At 50.3% G+C, this 24,607-nt stretch overlaps 1 protein-coding gene across 3 annotated transcripts in view; it reads right to left on the bottom strand.

Annotated features, from left to right (window-relative positions):
• The window catches only part of UNC45A (unc-45 myosin chaperone A), a 41,102-nt gene extending 33,834 nt beyond the window's left edge, over positions 1 to 7,268 (bottom strand). Inside the window, exons 1-6 of one of the 3 annotated variants that reach the window (XM_088472912.1) lie at positions 7,194 to 7,268; positions 5,253 to 5,411; positions 4,087 to 4,123; positions 3,388 to 3,563; positions 3,055 to 3,147; positions 2,811 to 2,978 (exon numbers count right to left, since the gene is read on the bottom strand). In XM_088472912.1, the coding sequence (XP_088329038.1) occupies positions 2,811 to 2,978; positions 3,055 to 3,147; positions 3,388 to 3,563; positions 4,087 to 4,123; positions 5,253 to 5,411 (633 nt within the window). In that variant the 5' untranslated portion in view covers positions 7,194 to 7,268. Of the gene's footprint in view, positions 1 to 2,810; positions 2,979 to 3,054; positions 3,148 to 3,387; positions 3,564 to 4,086; positions 4,124 to 5,252; positions 5,412 to 7,085; positions 7,148 to 7,193 lie in introns of those variants that run through there. The other 2 variants (XM_088472911.1, XM_088472913.1) reach the window with 2 other exon arrangements.
• Positions 7,269 to 24,607: the final 17,339 nt, after the last annotated feature.

Below are 24,607 nucleotides of genomic sequence, written 5' to 3'. Positions count from 1 at the left end.
TGTCGAGGAAACGACTGTGGTTTGGGCCTGCCCTGGGCCCTAGATGACCGAAAGGACGATGGTCCAGAACCAGAAGGAGCAGCGGCCGACGGGAGACAAGCAGATTTGGCTGCCGCCAGCGTGGCCACAATCTTATCCAGATCCGGACCGAAGAGAACTTCTCCGGTAAACGGCAACGCTTCCAGACCTTTCTTGGATCTGCGTCCGCCTTCCAGGATCGCAGCCACAAGGTGCGACGAGCAGCTACCGCTGCTGAAGAAATTCTAGACACCAGAGTACTAATGTCTAGAGCCGCCTCGTTGATGTAGGTGGCCGAATCACGGAGATTGCCAAACAACTCTGCTTGTTCGGCCGGACAGTCGGATTCAAAAGAAGCCTCTAATGAATCCGCCCAGCGCTCCATCGCTCTGGCAACCCAGCAAATGGCCATAGCCGGCCGTGCTGCCCCCCCTGCAAGGGAATAAGCGGACTTCAGGCAGATTTCTACCTTGCGGTCCGTAGCATCCTTAAGGGAGGACATGGATGGCATCGGCAATGTGGCACTACGGACAAGACGGGTCACGTGAGAATCCACCTGTGGAGGGGATTCACACTTAGCAAAATAATTATCCGCGAACGGATAAGCCACCGCCAGGCGTCTCTGCGGCTGGTATCTTTTGCCAGGTTGTTTCCACGCCTCCTCTAAATGGTCCACCAACTGACCCGAAAGAGGAAAGACTGTGGCATCGCCCTTCACATCTTTGAAAAAGGCATACTTAGATTTAGCCGCTGGGGGAACTTCGTCCTCAATCACCAAGGCTGTGCGGACCGCCCGAATAAGTCCAGGAATATATACTTTGGACTTAGCATCAGCGTCCTTAGTATGGAAAGGTTCCTGATCGTAAGGATCCAGAATCTCCCTATCATCAGACGTCCCTTCGTCATCCTCATAAGGAGCGGACAGAGACGCCACCGGCCTTTTATGAGGCCGCATCACAGACTCCCCTTGCAACACATCTGACAAGTGCTGTAAAGAACTCGTCAGGGAGTTAACCCACGCTGGCTCCTGAGAACCCGGGAGCGGGGAAATAGGGAGACTGTGGGGTACCACCAATTGTCGTGGGAACCCCTGCATGGGTGACGACACCACAGACTGCTGGGACAAACCCATCGGAGTAAACGCGGGCTGCGGAGCTAACTGGCCCACTAAAGCTGTTAACGCCTGAGCGAAACAAGCCCAGGGCGGCTCCTGTACCGGTGCTGTAACCGTAATAGGCCGCGCCATGGACAAACACTGCTGGCAAAGGCCCTCCGCGCTTCCCTCCCCCTCCGCTAACGGTACTTTGCACGTGGTACACTGTAGCCGGAGGGGAAAATCACTTTCAGACATGATGGCACCACGTATGTGACCTCTCTCACCAATTAAGTATTAAATAGGCGAGAGACCACCCTGCAGCACCGCACCGCAAGGGCTTTAGCAGAAAGAACAGGGACAGTAATAAAGCTGACAGTTTAGAGAAGAATAGTTACAGGCAGCGCTAGCACAGTCACATACAATGCAGAGAAATAACAATTCCTGCACTAACAGCGCTGATCACTCAACTACACAGACACAGGGCCTGGTAGGACACAGCGCTGCATACACAGACCTGAGCCACAGCGGAGGAGAGGTATGCGGGGGGACCCAGACCACGATGCTTCCTTCCAGACTTCCAGCAGCGTTCACCATGCGTTGCAGAGAAGATGGCCGCCGAGGAGCAGAGAGAAGCTGGCCTGGGGGAGGAGCGCTGACACAGGACCAGTCAGCACAGTGCAGAGAGGGCTGTGTGCAGCGGGGGAGGCGCCGGCTGTGAGACAGGGAAGGCGCGCTCCCCTGGCATGCATTTAACCCCTGGGACGCCGCAGCGCTACCGCTCTGCTGCGGTCCGCTGTCCCAGGGGGTAGTGGAAGCGCAGGTTGGTCGCCTGGCTCCACGCTGCAGCCAGTCCCCAGGGAGCCCCCTGCCTGGGGACTTAGGACCATGTGATCAGCGGGGACCCACCGCGGGACCCCGCTGCTTACCTCTGTCCCCCTTGAATCCGGCCATGGTCCGGAGCATCTGGGGTCACCGCTAGCTAAGACCCCAGACGCCCACCAGCATCCCCGGATCAGTACCGGCGTTCTGGTACCGGCGGGGTGTAGGGAAGACAGCATGGACGTCAGGACTGACTGTCCATGCTGTTCATCCAGTTGTGCAGCCACAGCTGCATGAAGAAAAAGCTTCAGGGGCTCTTCTAGCCCCCACTCCAACAGGTGCACCCGACTCCGGCCGGGCACCAAACTAAACTGAGGTGCCTTGGCCCGGGGGCGGGGTATAGGAGGGGGACCTAGTGCATCCTGGGAGGCTGAAAGCTTAACTCTTTGGTGCCCTGCGACTGACGTCACACCTATACCCCAAGGTATCCTGTGGATACCCTATGGACCCTGAAGTAGAAACAAATTGCATATTAAATGGATCGATTTCAGACAAACCACTTATTACAAAAGTGTGGTGAATATTAAGCCTAGGATCATTTATATATTAGTACTGAGATCCAATAATCCTACATGTGCATGCCAACTGGATATCTAGCTAGATGCCATTAGCAACCACTTGTAAGCATTTGGATGTTTCCACCAACCAATCCTCAATTGTTTGGCAATAAAAGGTGCATTATACCATCCATTTTTCACTTTTACTGTACTTTATTTGAACCAGAGGACTTTTAGGTCTTCTTCATTGCTCACTGCAGCACTACAGTATATCTGCATAGGCTTTAATGTCTTCGACTCCATCTACATTTCAATCTTACTCGAGAATGGTGGCCAGTGCAGAGACCAACTAAGGTCCTCAAAGCAGCCAACATCATGTCGGCTTTCTTGGTCTCCAGCATCTGTTGAAGGAGACGGACCCCATCGCTCTGAAAAATCTTCTCTGCTCCAGCATCTTCACGAGCCAAGACCACCAAATTCTGTGCTGCCTGAAAGTGTAAGTATACAGCTTAGTACTTTCTTACTCTAACACCATTTAACAATCCTTTTCCAGTTACTGCCTACCTTCTGTTGCTTCTCAACATCTTTCTCATCAGGATCAAGCAAGATGCAAAACATTTGGTCCACTCTGGAGTCTGTGGAGGACATAAGCTGAACCTAAAACAAATACATTTATTTTGAAAGGTGTATGGAACCCATAAATACATTTTTTTTTATAAAGTATATAATTGAAGCTGCATAGAGAATTACATTTCTCAAACACATTATCTAATAGAAGCAGTCAACCAAATAAAGTATAAAATAACTTATTTTCTTTAGGCTTATATGGGCTTTTTTATTTTATTTCTTTCAATTATCATCTGAGCAGCACTGTAGGTCATTTATGATTTGACTTACTTTCTCTTGTGCTTGGACTCCTAGTTTCCTCACACTCTCCTGAAATACTTTATTTTTGGGTTCCAGTGTAATACACCTCCGGAGATCAAGTATTGCCTGGTCTAACCGTCCCAGTTTCTCCAAGGCTAGACTGCGTCTGAACAGCGCCTTCACGTCACTCCCATCCACCTCAATTGCTACAGAATGAACAAAATATATGTAAGCATATCTCACCATCTGTTCTGCACAGCCTTAACAGCACAGCAGACGAGGACACCCAATACTAATTATCAAGCACTTGAGTTACTAATACTGTGGACACCTCCAAGAAAAGAGGAGAAGGAAAGAAAATAAGTCTGGCCCGCAATGATACTACAGTTTTTATAATTTGGCCATTGAATGTATGCGGCAGAACTGGATGGCTGAATAATCAGATACTGGCGCCCCACCAACACAATCCTTGGAAACCCCACTGAATAATTCTCCAGGCAGTGACTTTGCGACCTTGGTAAAGGCTGGGACAACTTAACAAAATGTTTCACCTTTGGATCCTTTATTATAATCCCAGTTGTATGCAGAAATATGTATGTCTGTAACACATCTGTATGACAGCAGCCAATACTAAGCCTTTATCTTCCTCTACTTTCTCGTTGTGTATGATGTATGCAGACTGAAAAAGGTCAGACATACACCAAGAGATGTGTGATTGCAGCCATTTACCTTTTGATGCATCTTCCTCTGCCTTAAAATAGTTCTCCTGTAACACAGTAAATAGTATTTGAATGGTTAGTTCAACATCATTACACATTTTTATAAATAAAGTGCAACAATAGGAAGTGTTACTTTATTATAACTAAATACTATGTACATTTCCTTATACGAATATTACTTTACACAATAATGCCTCTACAATTACATATCTCACTAACAGTGGACATTTGCATTAGCTATGATAAAACACTTATTTTAAAACTCTGCCTATAAGGATATGTTTTCATATGGAAGTGAAGTATGGGCAACACATGTACTACAATCTCATTTCAGGTGTTCTGTGGTTTCCATGATCAGGGCTTGAAGATAAAGCAGTAGATTGACGTATAGAAGGAGAACATAAAATGTATATACTGTAATAAAACACTTTCAGCTTCATGTTCATTTCTAAAGATGCATGATGTAAACCTATAAAGGAGGTAACTACAGCAGCACACATAGATAACAAGGCAATGTGTACGGTCACTAAAATACACTAGTGTTCAATAAGCCACTTGTCTAATTTCTCAAGGCAAAAACATCTAAGGAAAGGAAAAACAGTACAGTGCAATTCCCTATGCAACTTTTATTTCTTAATTTTCTTTATTGATAGGAACAGACAACACAAAAAAAACAAGATGTGTACAAATGCAAAACATGCAGGCCCCACTAGGGAGGCAAAAAAAAGACCATAGAAATAATGGCATGAAAACTTCAAGTCACACCTACAAGAATAGAAATATGTTGGGTTTAAGTTTTTTATTATTATTGTTTTGTTTTTTTTATACAGGTCAATATTTAATTTTTAAGATCTGCCAAGTGGACACTTCCACAAGTGGTAATGACCAGTACAAAAACATGCACTGTTATTGGTAACTGATGAATGGCTTGAGAACCATAAATCTACAGGTTGAATAGGACCCTCCAATGCTTTTGGGCTGTACTAACAAGCTACTAAATTGTATCAGGTCTATGTGTATTTAGAATACAATTGCAGTTCATGCCGGTAAAAAAAAATAACAATAATAAGAATGGCAAACAATATAGGCACAAATTTGACTCTTAATTATGTGTATCATATGTTCTGACAATAGGGGGTAGATTTACATCTGATAAATGCAACCTACTAAACTCACCAGCTTCAGGTGGCAGATAGCACGGTTACGGTGTAGTATGGCTGTATCCTTTTTATCAGTTGATAACTTGATTGCTTTTGTATAACAAGATAACGCTGCTTCATATTCTCCAGATTTAAAGTGCTTGTTACCATCCTCTCTGAGGTTTTCTGAATTCATCTTCAGAAAGAAAACAAAGTATACAAATTTAGCAAAATTCCTTACCAACCTTTTAAGCCTAGGATCCTCCCAAGGATAAATATTTATTAACATTTTATATATAGCGCCAACAGATTTTGTTGTACAAATTGTTGTACAATTGGGAACAAAATAGTAGTAAGACAAGACTGGGCAAGAACAGGCAGACAGAGATAAGAGGGCCCTGCTCGCAAGCTTACAAACTACAGGGAAATAGTAATATATTATGCATACTGCATATTGGTCCAGGGCAAAAAGCTCTCGGGTGGGCTATATAATCCAGTCACACTGCAATGCTGGCCTGAGGTGAGATGGTTGTGTTTGTGTAAAAAGAACAGATGTACATTATGTGTGAACAGTATATAGAGGTAATAAGGTAGTAACCAGGCTTATACCCCTTTCAGATCGCTGCCGGGTCACACCTGGGATTTTATTCACGCGTTCATCCCGGGTGCAACCCAGCTGAGATCCCTTTAAGACCGACAGCCCGATTTGGCTTATTGCTGGATCAATGACGTCACTGCCATCATGTGCTGAGGCGGCACTTGCTATACTGTGAATGGGACCCAGGTCGCATCAACCCAGGTTACTAGTTCACACTGCATCGCGAGCCGGGTTGAACCAGTGTTCAACCCTGCTCGTTGCCAGTGTTGAAATGCCAGGTCGCTCAACCAGGTTTATTTCAACCTGGCCCTTTCACACTGCACAGTAACCCGGGTTGTTGCGCATTCACATGCCTTAACCCGGGTTATTGCAGCAAGTGTGAAAGGGGTATAATTGAGATTATGTGGGGGGTCAGGGCCGTAGCTAGGGGTGTGCAACTGGTGCAGCCGCACAGAGACCAGGGCTATGTGGGCGGCACTGTCGCTGCCCCACGGCCCTTGCTTCTGGCCAGCAACCGGTATCGTTGGGGCAGTGCTGCCCGTAGCATCCTTTGAACGCTATAGGCAACCACCCTGCAATGTGTACATCTGCCCGGAGTGTCTTTAAGACGCTCCGGGCACTTCTGGCAGCCTCACACCTTATGTGCTACGTCATGCACAAAGGGGGCAGGGCATGCATTGTAAAGCCCTGTTATGGCCCTGTGGGTTTTTGTATAATTTGATAAGCGTGCCTGAACATGTTAGTTTTCAGGGAAACATCTGAAGGTCTGTAAACTAGAGGAAAGTCTTGATGTGTGAGGGAGGGCATACAACAGAAAAAAGTCCTGCGGCTGTAGGCTGGTGTCGTTTTGCCTATAGACGTATATGTAAGAGAAGGATTTATATTGAATTCAGTAAAATACAGGCAAACACTGCATAGACTGACAGAGCTGTGCGGTAGGAGGGGAACATTTTGCAAGAAAAACAAAATCAGTCTAGCTGCTGCATTAAAAAAAGGGAATACCTGTCAGAGGGGGACCTATCACTACCCAGAGGGAAAGGAGTCACGCTGAAAGGGTCAGTGACCATTTCCTCTGGGGGTGGCCATTATTCCGACATATTATACAACTGGTAAAGTTTTTTTGGGCTACAACCTAATAACTTAATACAGCACTCTCTCCCTGTCCCTGTCTTAATGCACAGCTCTCATACAGGCAACGTATCCTCCTTCAGGTCAACAAGTCTGGGAATGTCTTTAGCAATTGCCCTTTATGTTCTCCCCTCGCTATGTTACCGTGCAGCAGCGCCCGGCTCTGTCTGTCACTGACGGTCTTCGCCGCAGAAAGTCGCCCTGTGATGACGTTGCAAATTCCTATAGAATGGTCAGCGCTGCGCGACTTACTCACTACGTCACACTGCCGGGCGGCGCCAGACTGAGGGGCTGGATAGCAGAGTAGATCTCAGCTGCAGATCCCTCCGCCAGTATTAAAGGAACCGAGGAACGGCGCCGCCGGGGGGTAGGAAGCCAGAGCAGTTGAAGAGTGTCAGCGGCGTGTTTTGTTGTCACTGGACCTTCTGTGTAGTAGCAGGTGGGGCAGTATTTGGGCACCTCTTAAAAATATATATTTGTGTCTAATCCGACATGTGGTGCAGTTTCTGGGGCGTTCTTAAAAAAATATTTGAAAATAATAAAGTTGGGCGGAGGGGGGTTGGCCATTACCTTTGTGCCAAGGTGGCGGGGAACCTGTGAGCCTCCAGCTGCTGTGGAACTACACTTTCCAGCATGCCCTGCTGTTTGGGCATGTAAAAACGGTTAGGTCTAGACAATACAGGGCTGATGGCCCTGTGACGTCACACCCACGTGACTCGGCCTGAAAGGGGGAGGGGCGGGGATGGTAACGGGGGACCAAAAGTGTCCCCTCGCGGGCTCGCCACGCTTCGGGCACGGTGGCTCGCTGCGCTTGCCACAAATATATATTCCCCCTCTATGCCCTAGTGGATGGTAACGCAGGAGCGGTCCAGCCTCCTGCAGCGGTCACGTGGTGTCTACGTCACAGAGGTCCTTTCTCCAACTTGGAAATGGCAGCAACCATATAAAAACTGTCAGGGCATGCTGGGATGTTTAATTCCACAGGTTCCCCACCATAATCCGTCACTGCCTACTGGTGCATGTATGTATGCAAGAAGGAAAACCCCTTACAAGATCTAAACCAGACTATAAATGCTATTATGATTAATTTGCTTAATCCTGTTTTCCTATGACCAATAGATCAAAACACACACTACTCAATTTCTATACCTTTCCATTACTCCATCCCCAGCTGTCCTGCACACACTATAACACAGGTTCTGTGCATGTTTCCAGGTCGCCGCGCAAAATCACTAGTGAAATAATTAGCTCCACCTGTGGATTTTTTAAAATGTGTCAGTGAGTAATGTTCATCTGCCAGGTGACCTGGAAACGGCATTGTGTGGGGTCCTGAGGACTGAGTTAGAGAACCTCTGCACTATTTCATCCTCCAGCTGTCTTGCTCATGCTTTACTCCATCCCCAGCTGTCCTGCACACCCTTTACTCCATCCCCCAGTTGCCTACATTGAGCCCAGCATCTTGTTTCAGTGTTCAATCCATCCACCGCATAGCTACACAAATAGCAAAAGTTAATCTAGGCACCAGAGAAAGTGCCTGGAGGTGGAAGCAATACCTTTCTACAACTGGGGCTGCCCAATTGGTCTGCTGTTGACACCCAGAGTCAGTGAGCGGCTGATTTTCCAAGTGGCGTCTCTACCAGTAGTCAATGATGACCTTACTGAAAATTAAAACTCTATAAAGTGTTTTGGAGCAAAGGGGCACAGTAGGCCCAAGCTGTCATAGCAAGTAAAAAATGCATGTAAACCACACAGCATTTGTGAATGTGGTTATATTCACTAATACCCCTTTCAGACAGAGAAAACAACCCGGTAATTTCCCGGATCGACCCAGGTTTTTTTATTGTCTGAAAGGGTCAACCTGGGTCCAAATTCCCGGGACTGCGACACAGGTATTTACTTGGGTTTTCCCTGGGTCATACATGGGTTGCCGGCTGTCTGAAATGCTCTGACCCGAGTTTTTCAACTCCGGTCAAAGTAAACAGCGCTTATTGGCTGAGATTGCAGGGCACTGGCTGTACGTCAGGGTCTCCCTGATTGGCTAAGCGGGCAGGGCAGTGGCGCTGGCGTCTGATGTCACAATTGTGCTGCAGATAAACAGAGAGAGGCATGGCTCCCTGGAAAGAGGAGGAAATCTGCCAGAAATTGAGCTCTTCTCCTCCTGGCATAAGACTGTGCCAGGTAGCACAGTGTAAGAACCTGCATCAGGCTCTCATTTGCTGTGTAAATAAAACAATAAAAACAGCAATAACTCAGGAACTCCGGGCTACTCAATAGTAACTCGTCGGCCATAGTTAATGCAATGCACTGCAGTGAGCAGTCACCACCCACTTATTATGATCTCATCTCTGTGTGCCATAAAAGCAGTCCATTTACTATGACACACAATATATTGCAGGGCTGACCTTAGGGTTAGGTCTAGAAGTGGGAGCTGGCAAGGACCTCAGATGTCACACCCACATGACCAGCGACCAAAGGGGAAAGGGCAAGGATGAGAACGGGGGGCCAAAAGTGTCCACCCGTGGGCTCCCTTTGCTCGCCGTGCTTTGGGCACGGTGGCTCGCTGTGCTTGCCACAAAAATATATACCCCCTCTATGCCCACATGGATGGTAACACTGGACCCCCTCTATGCCCACGTGGATGGTAACACTGGAACAGTCCGGCCACTCTGCAGCGGTCACGTGGTTGCAACGTCAGAGAGGTCCTTTCTCCACAAAGGAACTAGCAGCAACCCTGGGTTCAGTGTGAAAGGGGTCAACCCGGGAATTACCCAGGTCTAATGTGCTGTGTGAAGGGGGGTTAGGAGCAAATTCCCAGGTTGAAAAAACCTGGGTTTTAGAGATTTTTCTGTCTTTCAGACATACCGAGAATCCCGGGAATTTGGCCTGTCTCAGCCAAATTCCCGGGTTGCCGCGTATGTCTGACCGACCCTTCAATCGACCAGGGAATTTCCGGGGACTTAAGTGCCCAGGAAATTACCCTGCTTATGTTTGAATGGTGCTACCCGGGAATTTCTCTCCCGGGCTTCACCAAGCAGCTTTTACATAGGACGCTCAGCGCTGCTGCTCATTACATTGAGTTGGCAGTGCAGAGCGTCCTATTGGATGCTCAGCGCTGCTGCTCACCACCCCCTGCATCGGTGGCTGTGGTGCTGGCAACCGAGTTAGCGACCATGGCTGGGTCCTCAGGCACAGAGAACCCCAACCGGACGCCTAGGACACCCGCCGATGCTGGAGACCGCCGGCAGGTCTCTGACACAGCGGGCTGCCTGAACTCCCACTGGACCACAAGGTCACATACTGTTGCTTGCTGCACATTGCCATATTTTAGATGGAACTGTGTGTTGCATACGCTGATAATGGGTCCCTGCAACTAATCTTAGCGCCAGTCAGGACCAGTATAACGCTGCTTGATATTTCCACAATGATTGTTGGTCAGGAATGTCTGACCAGGAAATAGAGCATGATACTGCACCCATTTTTTTCTATCCTGCAAGTTATGTGCTGCAGGTGTGAGTACGAAGGATTTGACTCAGGAAGGGTCATGTCTAAGGTGCCATCAGGTGCCCCTTGGGCGGTTCGTTTTCTCAAGACCCAGGCCTCCATTGCGGATCGCCTGGAGACCCCCACAGTTGAGGTAACCCCCACACTTGGGGTTACCTCAACATGCTACCCTTCCCTCTCAGGGTATCTCGAAGTTCTTGCGGTTTACCCCTGTGACACAGACTATCGCTCCCTACCGGGTTTTCACAGTACATGCAATTCCCTCAGGTACCATAACAGTCTGTCATTTGCCTGACAGGGTTTACCATAACAGCCACCCTGGGTGGATGTCGTTTCTATGAAACGCAAGATAGCGTAATACACGCCCTGGGGTTACTTCCCAGTCTGCACTGCTGTCTGACACAGATCGTTAGCTAAGGGAGTACTGGATGATGTTTCGAACTCCTATCTCTTTCACACGAGGGGGAGCCTAAAACAAGTATTGTTGTTCCTGCTTGGGTGCTGGCGGTCAAGTCCATCCTAGTTATAGAGGATGTTGAACCTGCACCTAAAAAATCACCCTCAGTTTAAGCTTTGAAGTGTCTTCGGCTGTTTTCCCCCTCTCTGACAGTGGGTGGCTCACATGGTGGGGTCTGGCAATCGCCATATTGGAGGTATCACAAAAGCATTTGTCCTCATGTTACCCATTCCCTGAGGGTCATTGCTGGTAATAGGGATCACCTCCTGGGATGGATTCTCATGTTACGCCTCCCATCCCTGCTCTGACAAATTCTACAGATACGTAGGTGGTAGCTTTGCCTAAAATCAATATACTCGCTTTCAGATGCTGTTGCCCGTCCAACCATGGCTAAATGCTATTGAGAGATGGGCTGATGCATTTGTAGACCATTTTTCCCTCAAAAACTTCTGGGGATCAGATGTCTCTTGCTGCTCACATTCAAGATGCAGTTTTCATATGTTGGAGTAACAACTTTGGATACCAGTCTACTAACCTAGAGGGTTTCGGCCGCGACTGTATCTGCCCACCATACCCTATGGCTGCACTCCTGGAAGGCAGAGGTGGACTCCAAGATAGGCTTTAAAATGGATTACCCTATAATGTGGAAATCTTGTTTGGCCCTGACCTTGACAAGATTGTACCAACGTTGGCAGTATCACAAACGACATTTCCGCCTTCAGCTACTTCCACTACAGGGCCTCGGACTACATCTGTTTAGTCCTTTTGTCCTCGGAAAGCCTAAAGGCCATTTTTTCCTAGACTGTCGGCCTCCACGAGGGCCGCCATACCCGGAACCAAGCAGACCTGGAACTCCAGACTCCCTGCTTCTAAACCTTAGGATACACCTTCCGCCTGACGGGACAGGCCTTCATCTGGGGGATCCCAAAGTGAGATACCAACTTTTTCAGTTAGTCCAGTGCTGGTGTCAAGTCACCATGGATGCTTGGGTAAGAGTTGAAGTCTCTCATGAGTACGCCCTCTCATTGCTCAGATGGCCTACCCACATGTTTTGCTACACAGGCCCTTCTTCAGACCCGAACAAGGCCTTACAAATCTAGAAAGCTATACAGTCCTTTGCGGTAAGCAGGGGTAATTATGCCAGCCCCACAATCTCAGCGGGGGACTGGTTATTCTACTTTCTTTCTGGTGCAGAGGCCGAATGGTCCTCATTGTCCTATTTTCTATCTGAAATCCCTGAACCAATTCCTAAAAGGTGCCTAGGTTCAGGAGGGAACCTCTACGCTCTATCATCCGAGCTTTGGAACCTGGGGACTTTATGGTATCTCTGGATATTCAGGACACGTACCTATAGAGCCCTCTCATCAGCATTGGCTCAGGTTTGCTATGCCACAGCAACACTTCCAATTTTCGGGCTCTGCTCTTTGGACTGTCCAGAGCCCCGCCGGAGTTTACCAGATTTATGGCTTTTATGACAGCCCACCTGTTCAGGGTATCCGGACGACCTCCTGCTCTTAGCAGGATCACCAAGGTACTTTAAGGCCATTTCCAGTTAACCATTGCTTTCCTTCACAAGCACGAATGGTTAATCACCTGGGAAAAAGTCCTCCCTGAATTCCTCACAGGGTATGATTCATCTGGGAGCCCTGCTGAATTCTCAGAATCGGAGAATCCTTCTAACGTCAGACAAGATCTCCACTCTTCAACTACGAGCGCGCGGATGTCTCCACAGTCGACAAGTGTCGTTACACTCTGTAATGCGGGTTCTGGAATCCAGGGTGTCTACCTTCGGAAGCGTGGAATATGCTCAGTTCCATCCCAGGCCTTTGCAAAAACTGTGTCACAACCAGGGTTTCTTGGCATGGTGGTCGGCGGGTGTTACCTGTGCCAATGTTATGGCGGGGGGGCGTCTGGTGGTGGTGTTGGTGCCTGGCAGGGAGCATTGGCTGTGAGCGGTCCTGTGTGGGCATATTGTCACTCTGTGCTGGGTAGACCTGGCGGTGTTCCCGTTCCGCTCCGGCATGGGCGCCGCCATCTTGCTTTTGGCCATGTGACCTAGTTCCCCAATCCTGGCATGTCACATGCTCACTCTCTGACCACTCACGGCTGGGCGCTGGGTATAAAAGGGAGTTCAGAGCTCCCTTGCATTGCCAGTGCAACGTGTTTCTCAGCGCAAGCTGAGAGAGTTCCTGAGCTTGTCCGCCTGCCTGTTGTATCTCTGCCTAAGCCTGCTTCGCCTAACCTGCTCCTTACCCTGCTGGACTTCCACTGCCTCCTCCTTTTGCCTTCCCCATTGCCTGAGTATCTGTGTCAGCTGTTACCCTGCACCTTGCCTCCACTTGCACCTTCCTCTGGATATTATTTCTTCAGCCACAATTCATTTCAGCCTCACAAGACCTGGAATACTGGACTGCCTTCTGTTATCACTACCTGGACTTTTTCCCATTGCCTCACTACAGTTCCCGGACTTTCTGTTTTACCACATTCATGTCTGTTAAGCCACTCAATAAAAACTCCAGGTTTATTTTTAAATCTGCTTCAGTGTCTGCTCCTATTACCACCCCGAGCCCACAACAAAACCAGAACCTCACAAACTGATCCTCTCCAGATGGAACGGGTTTTTCCATTGGATCACTGTTCAGACGATGAAGCTCTCCGGAGGTGCGTCTGTTTCTATCTGGGTGGCTATAGCCATCTCATCTAGGGTAATCCTTACTACGGATGCCAGTCTCTGCGGCGCAGTGACCGGTCCGCACTCCTTTCGGGGCAGTTGGACGTCTGTCCATTCTGCCCTGCCAATCAACTTATTGGAACTTCAAGCTGTCTTGGGCCCTCGCTCTGGCCTAACACATAATTCACGGTAAACCTGTAAAGGTTCAGTGCGATAATGTCACAACAGTGGCTTACATCTAGGAGACACTCGTAGTTGGGCAGCAATGACGGAAGTGTCACACATTCTGACACAGACCAAGGGTCTCCTCCCGGCCATCTCTGCAGTGTTCATTATGGGAGTTCTCCATTGGGAAGCAGACTTCCTCAGCCGTCACGACGTGCATTCCGGGGACTAGTCTTTTCTCCAAGAGAGGTTTCAACTCCTAGTGAGCAGAGGAGGCCTCCCAGAGGTGGTGGTCATGGCCTCCTTCCTATGAAGCAATGTAGTAATGAAGCAACCTTCGGCGACGTGTTGTCAGTGAAGTGGTCCTTCACATTTGTGTACCTATTTCCTCCGGTCTCCCTTCCTCGAGTTCTTCGGAAGGTCAATCAAGACGGAGGTACTGTCCTGCTGGTGGCTCTAGATTGACCCAGACGTCACTGGTACTTAGATTTTCGGAGTCTCTCCATCGACACCCCGTTCCTGCTGCCTCAATAACCGGACCTGTTGTCTCTTGGGCCTTGCCTTTCCCTGGACCTGGATCGTTTTGTCTTTGACTGCGTCCCTACTGTGGTTCTAAGGCTTCTCTGGCTCTGTCATCATTGGGATGTTTAGAGCTTGTAGGCCAGTTTTTGCTGGAATCTACCTCTGAGTGTGGCATACATAATTCTTATGGTATCGTACCTGTAGCTACGATCCTCAGGTGTGTAGAATTTCTAGAAGTTCTGGCATTCCTTCCAGCTGGCTTGGGTCTAGCCCTCCAACTGGCCTCCCTGAAAGTGCGGGTCTCTGCACTGTCGGAATGGGTCAGCTGTGGAATTACTCAGCTCTCGGGTATCCAGATCCTCCTTTAAGGGTGTTTTCTGGATTCTACCTCCCTTTATCCCCCCTAGGGGCTCCTTGGGATTTGGCAGTGGTTCTTCGTGCCCGCCTGGGGCCTTCATATGAACCACTAGTTTGGATAGCCCTTACGTGGCTTATCGCTTAGACTCTCTTATCGCGTTTACATCTGCCAGGAGAGTGTCGGATGTCACACGCCGGCCTGGAGACCCCAGAATCAGACCCCGTCGCTTACCTGTGCGGGCGCTGATCCGCGCTGTCCTCCGGCTCCCGCGCTGTATGCTGTTGTCCTCTGGAGGGTCCCGCTGCTGTGCTGCTCCCACGCCGGCTCCTGCTCACCGCTGGTCCCCGCTGACTACCTCCAGGAAGCGCTGTCCTCCGGTCCATGGGCGCGGCCATCTTGGATTGCCCATGTGACCCCACTTCCACCAATGAGGAGCCTTCTCCTTCTCTCTCAGCCTGTCAGCTCCCAGTGTCCACTATAAAAGGATCCCCAATGCTCACACAAGTTGCCAGTGCAACTAGTTTCTTAGTTTAGCTAAGTAGCCTTCCCACGGCTATCCAGCCGCTCCACGTAGCCTCTCAGCTACCAACGTCTACACACGGCTATCCAGCCGCTCCACGTAGCCACTCAGCTACCAACGTCTACCCACGGCTATCCAGCCGCTCCACGTAGCCGCTCAGCTACCCACGGCTATCCAGCCGCTCCACGTAGCCTCTCAGCTACCAACATCTATACACGGCTATCCAGCTGCTCCACGTAGCCACTCAGCTACCAACGTCTACCCACGGCTATCCAGCCGCTCCACGTAGCCACTCAGCTACCAACGTCTACCCACGGCTAACCAGCCGCTCCACGTAGCCACTCAGCTACCAACATCTACCCACGGCTATCCAGCCGCTCCACGTAGCCACTCAGCTACCAACGTCTACCCACGGCTATCCAGCCGCTCTACGTAGCCACTCAGCTACCTACGTCTACCCACTGCTATCCAGCCGCTCCACATAGCCACTCAGCTACCAACGTCTACCCACGGCTATCCAGCCGCTCCACGTAGCCGCTCAGCTACCAACGTCTACCCACGGCTATCCAGCCGCTCCACGTAGCCTCTCAGCTACCAACGTCTACACACGGCTATCCAGCCGCTCCACGTAGCCACTCAGCTACCAACGACTACCCACGGCTATCCAGCCGCTCCACGTAGCCGCTCAGCTACCAACGTCTACCCACGGCTATCCAGCCGCTCCACGTAGCCTCTCAGCTACCAACGTCTATACACGGCTATCCAGCCGCTCCACGTAGCCACTCAGCTACCAACGTCTACCCACGGCTATCCAGCCGCTCCACGTAGCCACTCAGCTACCAACGTCTACCCACGGCTATCCAGCCGCTCCACGTAGCCTCTCAGCTACCAACGTCCACCCACGGCTATCCAGCCGCTCCACGTAGCCACTCAGCTACCAACGTCTACCCACGGCTATCCAGCCGCTCCACGTAGCCACTCAGCTACCAATGTCTACCCACGGCTATCCAGCCGCTCCACGTAGCCACTCAGCTACCAACGTCTACCCACGGCTAACCAGCCGCTCCACGTAGCCACTCAGCTACCAACATCTACCCACGGCTATCCAGCCGCTCCATGTAGCCACTCAGCTACCAACGTCTACCCACGGCTATCCAGCCGCTCTACGTAGCCACTCAGCTACCTACGTCTACCCACTGCTATCCAGCCGCTCCACATAGCCACTCAGCTACCAACGTCTACCCTAGGCTATCCAGCCGCTCCACGTAGCTTCCTAGCTATCTCGTTACTGCCGCATTCCTCAAACTCCTGTCAGTTCGCTGCACCCTCTCATGCGGAGAAACTTCATTAAGCCAAGCCTCCTCCAGCGAGCGTCTGCGCCAAATAATACAGATCCAAGGCCCAGTCCGGGAACACAGCTCCTAAATTCCACGTTTGTGACAGTTTGCACTGGCCAGATGGACTCGGCAAGTGGTCAAGGATCTGGGATAGAAGCCTCGCAGGATGTACTATCCCGTCTGGAAAGACAGGAGACCTCTCAGGCTCAGCTGATCCAATTTATCCAAGATATGTCGTCATGCCTGGACAACATCCAGTCCTTACTGGCTGATCCCGCTCCCGCTGGCTCCCAAGCCGCCTCTCCTCCTGTGGTGTCACCTGCTCCTCCGGTTCTACCTCCTGCTCGTCTTCAGCTCTCCCCTCCGAGCAAGTTCGATGGCAACCCCAAATTATGCAGGGGTTTTTTAAATCAATGCGAAATCCAATTCGAGCTACAATCCGCCAACTTTCCGACGGCCAGAACCAGGGTGGCATATATCATCTCTCTACTCTCTGGCCAAGCACTCGATTGGGTCTCGCCCCTTTGGGAGAAGTCGGATCCCCTGCTCTCCAACTACCCCGAATTTGTTGCTACATTTCGCAAAATCTTTGATGAACCCGGAAGAACCACCTCCGCATCAGCTGATATTCTACGCCTCCGTCAGGGCAGCAGGACCGTCGGCCAATACGTAGTCCAGTTCCAGACTCTGGCTTCAGAACTCAATTGGAACGAGGATGCCCTCATCGCTGCCTTCTGGAGTGGCCTTTCTGAAAGGCTCAAAGACGACCTAGCTTCCCGTGACCTTCCAACCAGTTTGGATGGGTTAATCTCCCTCTGCAACAAGGTGGATCTCCGTCACAGGGAGCGTGCCTTGGAAAGAGGCAGATTTGATCGTGGAAGGCCACGTCCAGTTTCCCGCTTACCCTCTCCTCTGGGCGAAGAACCCATGCAGGTCAACCGCTCTCATTTATCGGCTGAGGAGCGTCAGAAAAGGCGGAGGCAGAACCTCTGTATGTACTGAGGATCTCCTCAACATTTAGTTAAAACTTGTCCCATTCGTCCGGGAAACGCCTCCTCCTAACTTATGAAAGAGAGGTTAAGTTAGGAGTTGCCATTGAATCACAAAGGAAGTCTGATTCCACCATCCAGGCTCATTTAAAGTGTCCTCGAGGTTCCAAAGCTGTATTAGCTCTCCTGGATTCCGGAGCGGCAGAGAACTTTGTCACTACTGAATTTGTCCAGAAGCATCAAATCCCCATGGAAGCGTTGCCTCGAGTCATCACTTTAACCGCCATCGATGGTAGTCGCATTTCTAGTGGAACCATCACCCATCGTACAACACCACTTAAACTAACCATTGGGGTGCTCCATTCCGAACAACTATCCTTCCTAGTGATTCCCAAAGCCTCTCATTCTTTAGTCCTCGGATTACCCTGGCTACAGAGACATTCACCTCAAATCAATTGGACCACCATGCAAATAATCTTCTGGGGTTCCAATTGCTTCAAAGCTTGCCTTCAGCGGGTAATACCTATCAGATCTTCCGTTGTACGGGATTCTACAGACCTGCCCAAAGCCTACGATGGGTTTCAGGACGTCTTTTGCAAACAGAGCGCAGACCTGTTACCTCCCCATCGTGATTGGGACTGTCCCATAGATCTGATTCCCGGGAAGAATCCTCCTAGGGGCCGAACCTATCCTCTATCTCTCCCTGAGACTCAGGCCATGTCGGAGTACATTATGGAAAACTTAAATAAAGGCTTCATTCGACCTTCCACGTCTCCAGCAGGGGCTGGATTTTTCTTCGTAAAAAAAAAAGATGGTGGCTTGCGCCCGTGTATTGACTACCGGGGTCTTAATGAAATAACTATTAAGAATCGCTACCCTCTTCCTCTCATTACAGAGTTATTTGATAGAGTCAAGGGAGCCACAGTTTTTTCCAAACTCGACCTAAGAGGAGCCTATAATTTAATTCGTATCCGTCCAGGCGATGAATGTAAAACGGCCTTCAACACCAGGGATGGGCACTACGAGTATCTCGTTATGCCCTTCGGCCTCTGTAATGCTCCGGCCGTCTTCCAGTTTTTCGTCAATGAAATCTTCCGGGACCTCTTGTACAAGTGTGTGGTCGTTTACTTAGACGACATTTTGATTTTTTCTCAAGACCTCCAAACTCATTGAGACCAGGTCAAACAAGTCCTTCTGAGGTTGCGGTCCAATCAACTGTTTTGCAAATTAGAGAAGTGTCTGTTTGAGGTCTCAAGTGTACCATTCCTGGGATACATTATCTCCGGAACAGGCCTTCAAATGGATTCGTCAAAACTACAAGCCATTCTTGATTGGTCTCTTCCTTCTTCCTTAAAATCCATACAAAGATTCCTAGGATTTGCCAATTACTATCGCAAGTTTGTAAAAGGTTTCTCGACTCTGGTAGCTCCGATTACAGCCCTCACCTGCAAGGGAGCAGATCCAACTATATGGCCCGTCGAAGCTACCTCTGCATTTCAACTTCTTAAGCAAGCCTTCATCTCCGCTCCCATCTTAAAGCAACCAGACTCCACCCGGCCCTTTATCCTGGAGGTGGACGCATCCTTTGAAGGTGTCGGTGCAGTGCTTTCCCAGCGATTTAAAGATGAAAAACTTCATCCCTGTGGTTTCTTTTCCCGGAAGTTTTTGCCTGCAGAGAAGAACTACACCATTGGAGATCAAGAGTTACTCGCCATGAAACTAGCCCTCGAAGAATGGCGATATCTTCTAGAAGGAGCTCATTACCCCATTACCATTTTTACTGACCATAAGAACCTCCTTTATCTTAAATCTGCAAATTGCTTGAACCCTCGTCAAGCCCGGTGGGCAATGTTTTTCTCCACATTTAATTTCAAAGTCTCCTATCGCCCCGGTTCACAAAACCTCAAAGCCGACGCACTCTCCCGTTCCATGACGAGCAACCCTGATCTACCCATGGAGCAGCCCCAACCAATCTTGAATTCCGCTTCCTTCGCCTCTACTCAACTATCTTCTATACCCCCGGTTGGGAAGACTTTCGTCGCTCCGGAACTCCGCAAGAGGTTACTGCATTGGGCTCATGCTTCCCGGTTCTCTGGTCACCTGGGTATGGATAAAACCCTAGAATTTATCCAGCGGTCCTATTGGTGGTCTTCGATGAAAAAGGACGTCAGGTCTTATGTGTCTTCATGCATCAAATGTGCCCAACACAAGATACCTCGGCGGGTTCCACACGGTCAACTCCAACCTCTTGCAATTCCATCTAAGCCATGGACTCACCTATCTATGGATTTCATCTCTGATCTTCCTCCATCTCGGGGCCACAACACAATTTGGGTTATCGTGGATCGTTTTTCTAAAATGGCTCATTTCGTACCACTTACTGGGCTTCCGTCTGCACCTCTACTCGCCCAGAGCTTTATTAAAGAGATCTTCAAGCTCCACGGCCTTCCTCAAGAGATCATCTCCGACAGGGGAGTACAGTTCGTAGCGAAGTTCTGGAGGTCACTCTGCTTAGCCCTTCAGGTAAAAGTCAAATTTTCTACCGCTTATCATCCCCAGACCAACGGTCAGACCGAAAGGGTCAATCAAGACCTGGAACAGTTCCTGCGCACTTTTGTCTCCTCCTCCCAAGATGACTGGATTGAACTTCTTCCTTGGGCCGAATTTGCCCACAATAATCATTATCACACATCCACCAGCTCAACTCCTTTTTTTACAGTTTTTGGTCAACATCCTCGAGTGCCAGATTTCCCTCTTCTTCCCACATTAGATGTGCCTACGGCCAAAATGTCCCTTCAACGATTCTCCGAAAAGGTTCGTTCCTCTCTGACTAAAACGTCAGCCCGGTACAAGAGATTTGCTGACCGCCAAAGACGAGCGATTCCAAATTTCCGACCTGGGGATATGGTCTGGCTCTCTACCCGAAACCTAAGACTCCGAGTACCCTCGATGAAATTTGCTCCGCGATTCATTTATTCCATTCCCAATCATCAAAGTCCTGAATCCTGTGGCTTACAAGTTAAAGCTTCCTCCATTTCTTCGCATTCCAAGTTCCTTCCATATTTCTCTTTTAAAACCACTAGTCTTAAACCGATTTCAGAAGGTCCTGCCTAAAGCTTCTAGTGTTCAAACACAGCAGGGAGAGGAGTTCGAAGTTGACAGAATCTTAGATTCCCGTTGTCGATACAACCGTCTTCAATACCTTATCGACTGGAAGAATTATGGTCCGGAGGAACGAATCTGGATAAATGCCTCCGATGTCCATGCACCCCGTCTGGTCAAAGCGTTCCATGTGAAATTTCCTCATAAACCAAGGAAGTGTCCGGTGGCCACTCTTGAAGAAGGGGGTACTGTCACACGCCAGCCTGGAGACCCCAGAATCAGACCCCGTCGCTTACCTGTGCGGGCGCTGACCCGCGCTGTCTTCCGGCTTCCGCGCTGTACGCTGTTGTCCTCTGGAGGGTCCCGCTGCTGTGCTGCTCCCACGCCGGCTCTTGCTCACCGCTGGTCCCCGCTGACTACCTCCAGGAAGCGCTGTCCTCCGGTCCATGGGCGCAGCCATCTTGGATTGCCCATGTGACCCCACTTCCACCAATGAGGAGCCTTCTCCTTCTCTCTCAGCCTGTCAGCTCCCAGTGTCCACTATAAAAGGATCCCCAATGCTCACACAAGTTGCCAGTGCAACTAGTTTCTTAGTTTAGCTAAGTAGCCTTCCCACTGCGCTCCAGCCGCTCCACGTAGCCGCTCAGCTACCAACGTCTACCCACGGCTATCCAGCCGCTCCACGTAGCCGCTCAGCTACCAACGTCTACCCACGGCTATCCAGCCGCTCCACGTAGCCTCTCAGCTACCAACGTCTACACACGGCTATCCAGCCGCTCCACGTAGCCACTCAGCTACCAACGTCTACCCACGGCTATCCAGCCGCTCCACGTAGCCGCTCAGCTACCAACGTCTACCCACGGCTATCCAGCCGCTCCACGTAGCCTCTCAGCTACCAACGTCTATACACGGCTATCCAGCCGCTCCACGTAGCCACTCAGCTACCAACGTCTACCCACGGCTATCCAGCCGCTCCACGTAGCCACTCAGCTGCCAACGTCTACCCACGACTATCCAGCCGCTCCACGTAGCCTCTCAGCTACCAACGTCTACCCACGGCTATCCAGCCGCTCCACGTAGCCACTCAGCTACCAACGTCTACCCACGGCTATCCAGCCGCTCCACGTAGCCACTCAGCTACCAACGTCTACCCACGGCTATCCAGCCGCTCCACGTAGCCACTCAGCTACCAACGTCTACCCACGGCTAACCAGCCGCTCCACGTAGCCACTCAGCTACCAACATCTACCCACGGCTATCCAGCCGCTCCACGTAGCCACTCAGCTACCAACGTCTACCCACGGCTATCCAGCCGCTCTACGTAGCCACTCAGCTACCTACGTCTACCCACTGCTATCCAGCCGCTCCACATAGCCACTCAGCTACCAACGTCTACCCTAGGCTATCCAGCCGCTCCACGTAGCTTCCTAGCTATCTCGTTACTGCCGCATTCCTCAAACTCCTGTCAGTTCGCTGCACCCTCTCATGCGGAGAAACTTCATTAAGCCAAGCCTCCAGCGAGCGTCTGCGCCAAATAATACAGATCCAAGGCCCAGTCCGGGAACACAGCTCCTAAATTCCACGTTTGTGACATCGGAATTGGGAGCGTTCCCATGGGGCTCCCTCTTCTGGATATTTCACCAAGACAGGGTTGTGAGTCGAACTTGCCCTGTGTTTCTTCCTAAAGTGGTTTTTGAGTTCCATATTAATCAGGAACTTATTGTACCGACATTTCAGTCTCCAGTCCTATCAGCTGGGGTGGCCTTATTGACTGTGGTCCTGCCTCTCAGGATTTACATGGTCCGTTCAAGTTCCTTTAGTAAATCTGACTCCTTATTTGTGGTCTATAGATTTCACAGGAAAGGATAACCGGCCAATAAACAAATATATACATGTATATAAATCGTGTCCTTGTCCTGCACTGTAATGTACTGTAAGTTACTTGGTTCTTGTTCACCTATTCTATGTACGGCACTGCGGAACACTTGTGGCGCCATATAAATAAAGGATAATAATAATAATAATATTGGCTGGATGGCTTCGTATGCCTATCTCAGGGGCCTACACATAGGAAGGCCTTTCTGTTTCTGTTGATGCTTATTCTACTCGGGCTGTGGGCCCCTCATGGGCGGCTCGCTGTGGCATCTCAGCTGTTCTGCCTTGCAAGGTGGCCACGTGGCCTTCTGTCTAGACCTTTCTAAGGTTTTATGCATTGGTTTCATTTGCCTCTCAGGATGCTTCCCTTTGAGCGATGGATTCTCCTCTCAGCACAGGAGCATCCCCACCCTTATAAGAACTGCTTTGGAACATCCCCAAGGTCAACCCTGTGGACCCCATATGGCAGGGCTTGACAAATTTTTCTAAAATCTAGGAGCAGGATGAAAGTGTAGGAGCCAGACCACCGTCCCCCCCAACAGAAATTACAGGAGTGGTGAAGAGCACAGCTCTGTGTGTTATGCAACTGTTATACACACTATACTAGTCCACAAGATGGTCACAGTTGAATGGAAACAGTACAATGGAGGCCCCTTCACTGCTCTGCACAGCTCCCCAGCTCTACCCCCAACCCACCAGTAATAACGGATCACATTTCACATAAAATAATGATGCCAAAAAGTACAACAAAACCTCCCTCCCCTCCACTATCCCTCTGAAGCCGCTCCGCAATCCCTGGCCACGCATAGACCCTACTTCCAGAGATAGGAGACAGTAGACAGCCGGGACGTACAGGAGGATCAGCGTAGACTGGGACAGACAGCAGGGATCAGAGCAGGCCAGGATGGAGGGGAGTCGTCAGTGCAGGTTGGGACCGACAGAGGCACAGCAGTTATCGCAGGCGACACTCAGCACATGCACTGCATGATATGAACACCACAATACTATAGGCACGAATCTCCGCCAGAGTTGATGAGGATCTGCTTCCTCCCTTACTGCAAAATCTAGTAGCCAGGCAGGAAAATATGCTAGCCATGGCGACCAGGGGTTTGTCGAGCCCTGCCCTATGGACCCTGAAGTAGAAAACAAGAGTTATGGTAAGAACTTACCTTTGTTATTTCTGTTTCTGCGAAGTCCAATAGGGTCCACAGGGCGCCCCCGCCCTGACGCACCTGGCTTCATATGGGCTGTGTTACTGGTCACCGGTTTCCCGTCTCCTCTGTGAGTATGGTTCTTGAGTGTTCCAGTCTTCTCTCTCTTTCCTCCTCCGGCCTTTGGCTACTTACAAACTGAGGTGCCTCTGGCTTGAGGGCGGGGTTATAGGGAGAGTGGACCCAGTGCATCTTGGGAGCTGAAAGTTTTAACTGCGTGGTGCACGGATTTGGTTCCCAAACTATACCCCAAGGTCAACCCTGTGGACTCTATGGACTTCGTAGAAACAGAGGCCCTGATTCAGAGCCGGACGCTCTGACAGCGCTCGCTCTGAGGGCCGTCCTCTACCCACGGCTATCCAGCCGCTCCACGTAGCCACTCAGCTACCAACGTCTACCCACGGCTAACCAGCCGCTCCACGTAGCCACTCAGCTACCAACATCTACCCACGGCTATCCAGCCGCTCCACGTAGCCACTCAGCTACCAACGTCTACCCACGGCTATCCAGCCGCTCTACGTAGCCACTCAGCTACCTACGTCTACCCACTGCTATCCAGCCGCTCCACATAGCCACTCAGCTACCAACGTCTACCCACGGCTATCCAGCCGCTCCACGTAGCCGCTCAGCTACCAACGTCTACCCACGGCTATCCAGCCGCTCCACGTAGCCTCTCAGCTACCAACGTCTACACACGGCTATCCAGCCGCTCCACGTAGCCACTCAGCTACCAACGACTACCCACGGCTATCCAGCCGCTCCACGTAGCCGCTCAGCTACCAACGTCTACCCACGGCTATCCAGCCGCTCCACGTAGCCTCTCAGCTACCAACGTCTATACACGGCTATCCAGCCGCTCCACGTAGCCACTCAGCTACCAACGTCTACCCACGGCTATCCAGCCGCTCCACGTAGCCACTCAGCTACCAACGTCTACCCACGGCTATCCAGCCGCTCC

Source organism: Taudactylus pleione, unplaced genomic scaffold (assembly GCF_031769625.1).
Source record: "Taudactylus pleione unplaced genomic scaffold, aTauple2 ptg000129l, whole genome shotgun sequence".
NCBI classification, from domain to species: Eukaryota; Metazoa; Chordata; class Amphibia; order Anura; family Myobatrachidae; genus Taudactylus; species Taudactylus pleione.
This window is presented reverse-complemented; position numbering and strand designations above follow the sequence as displayed.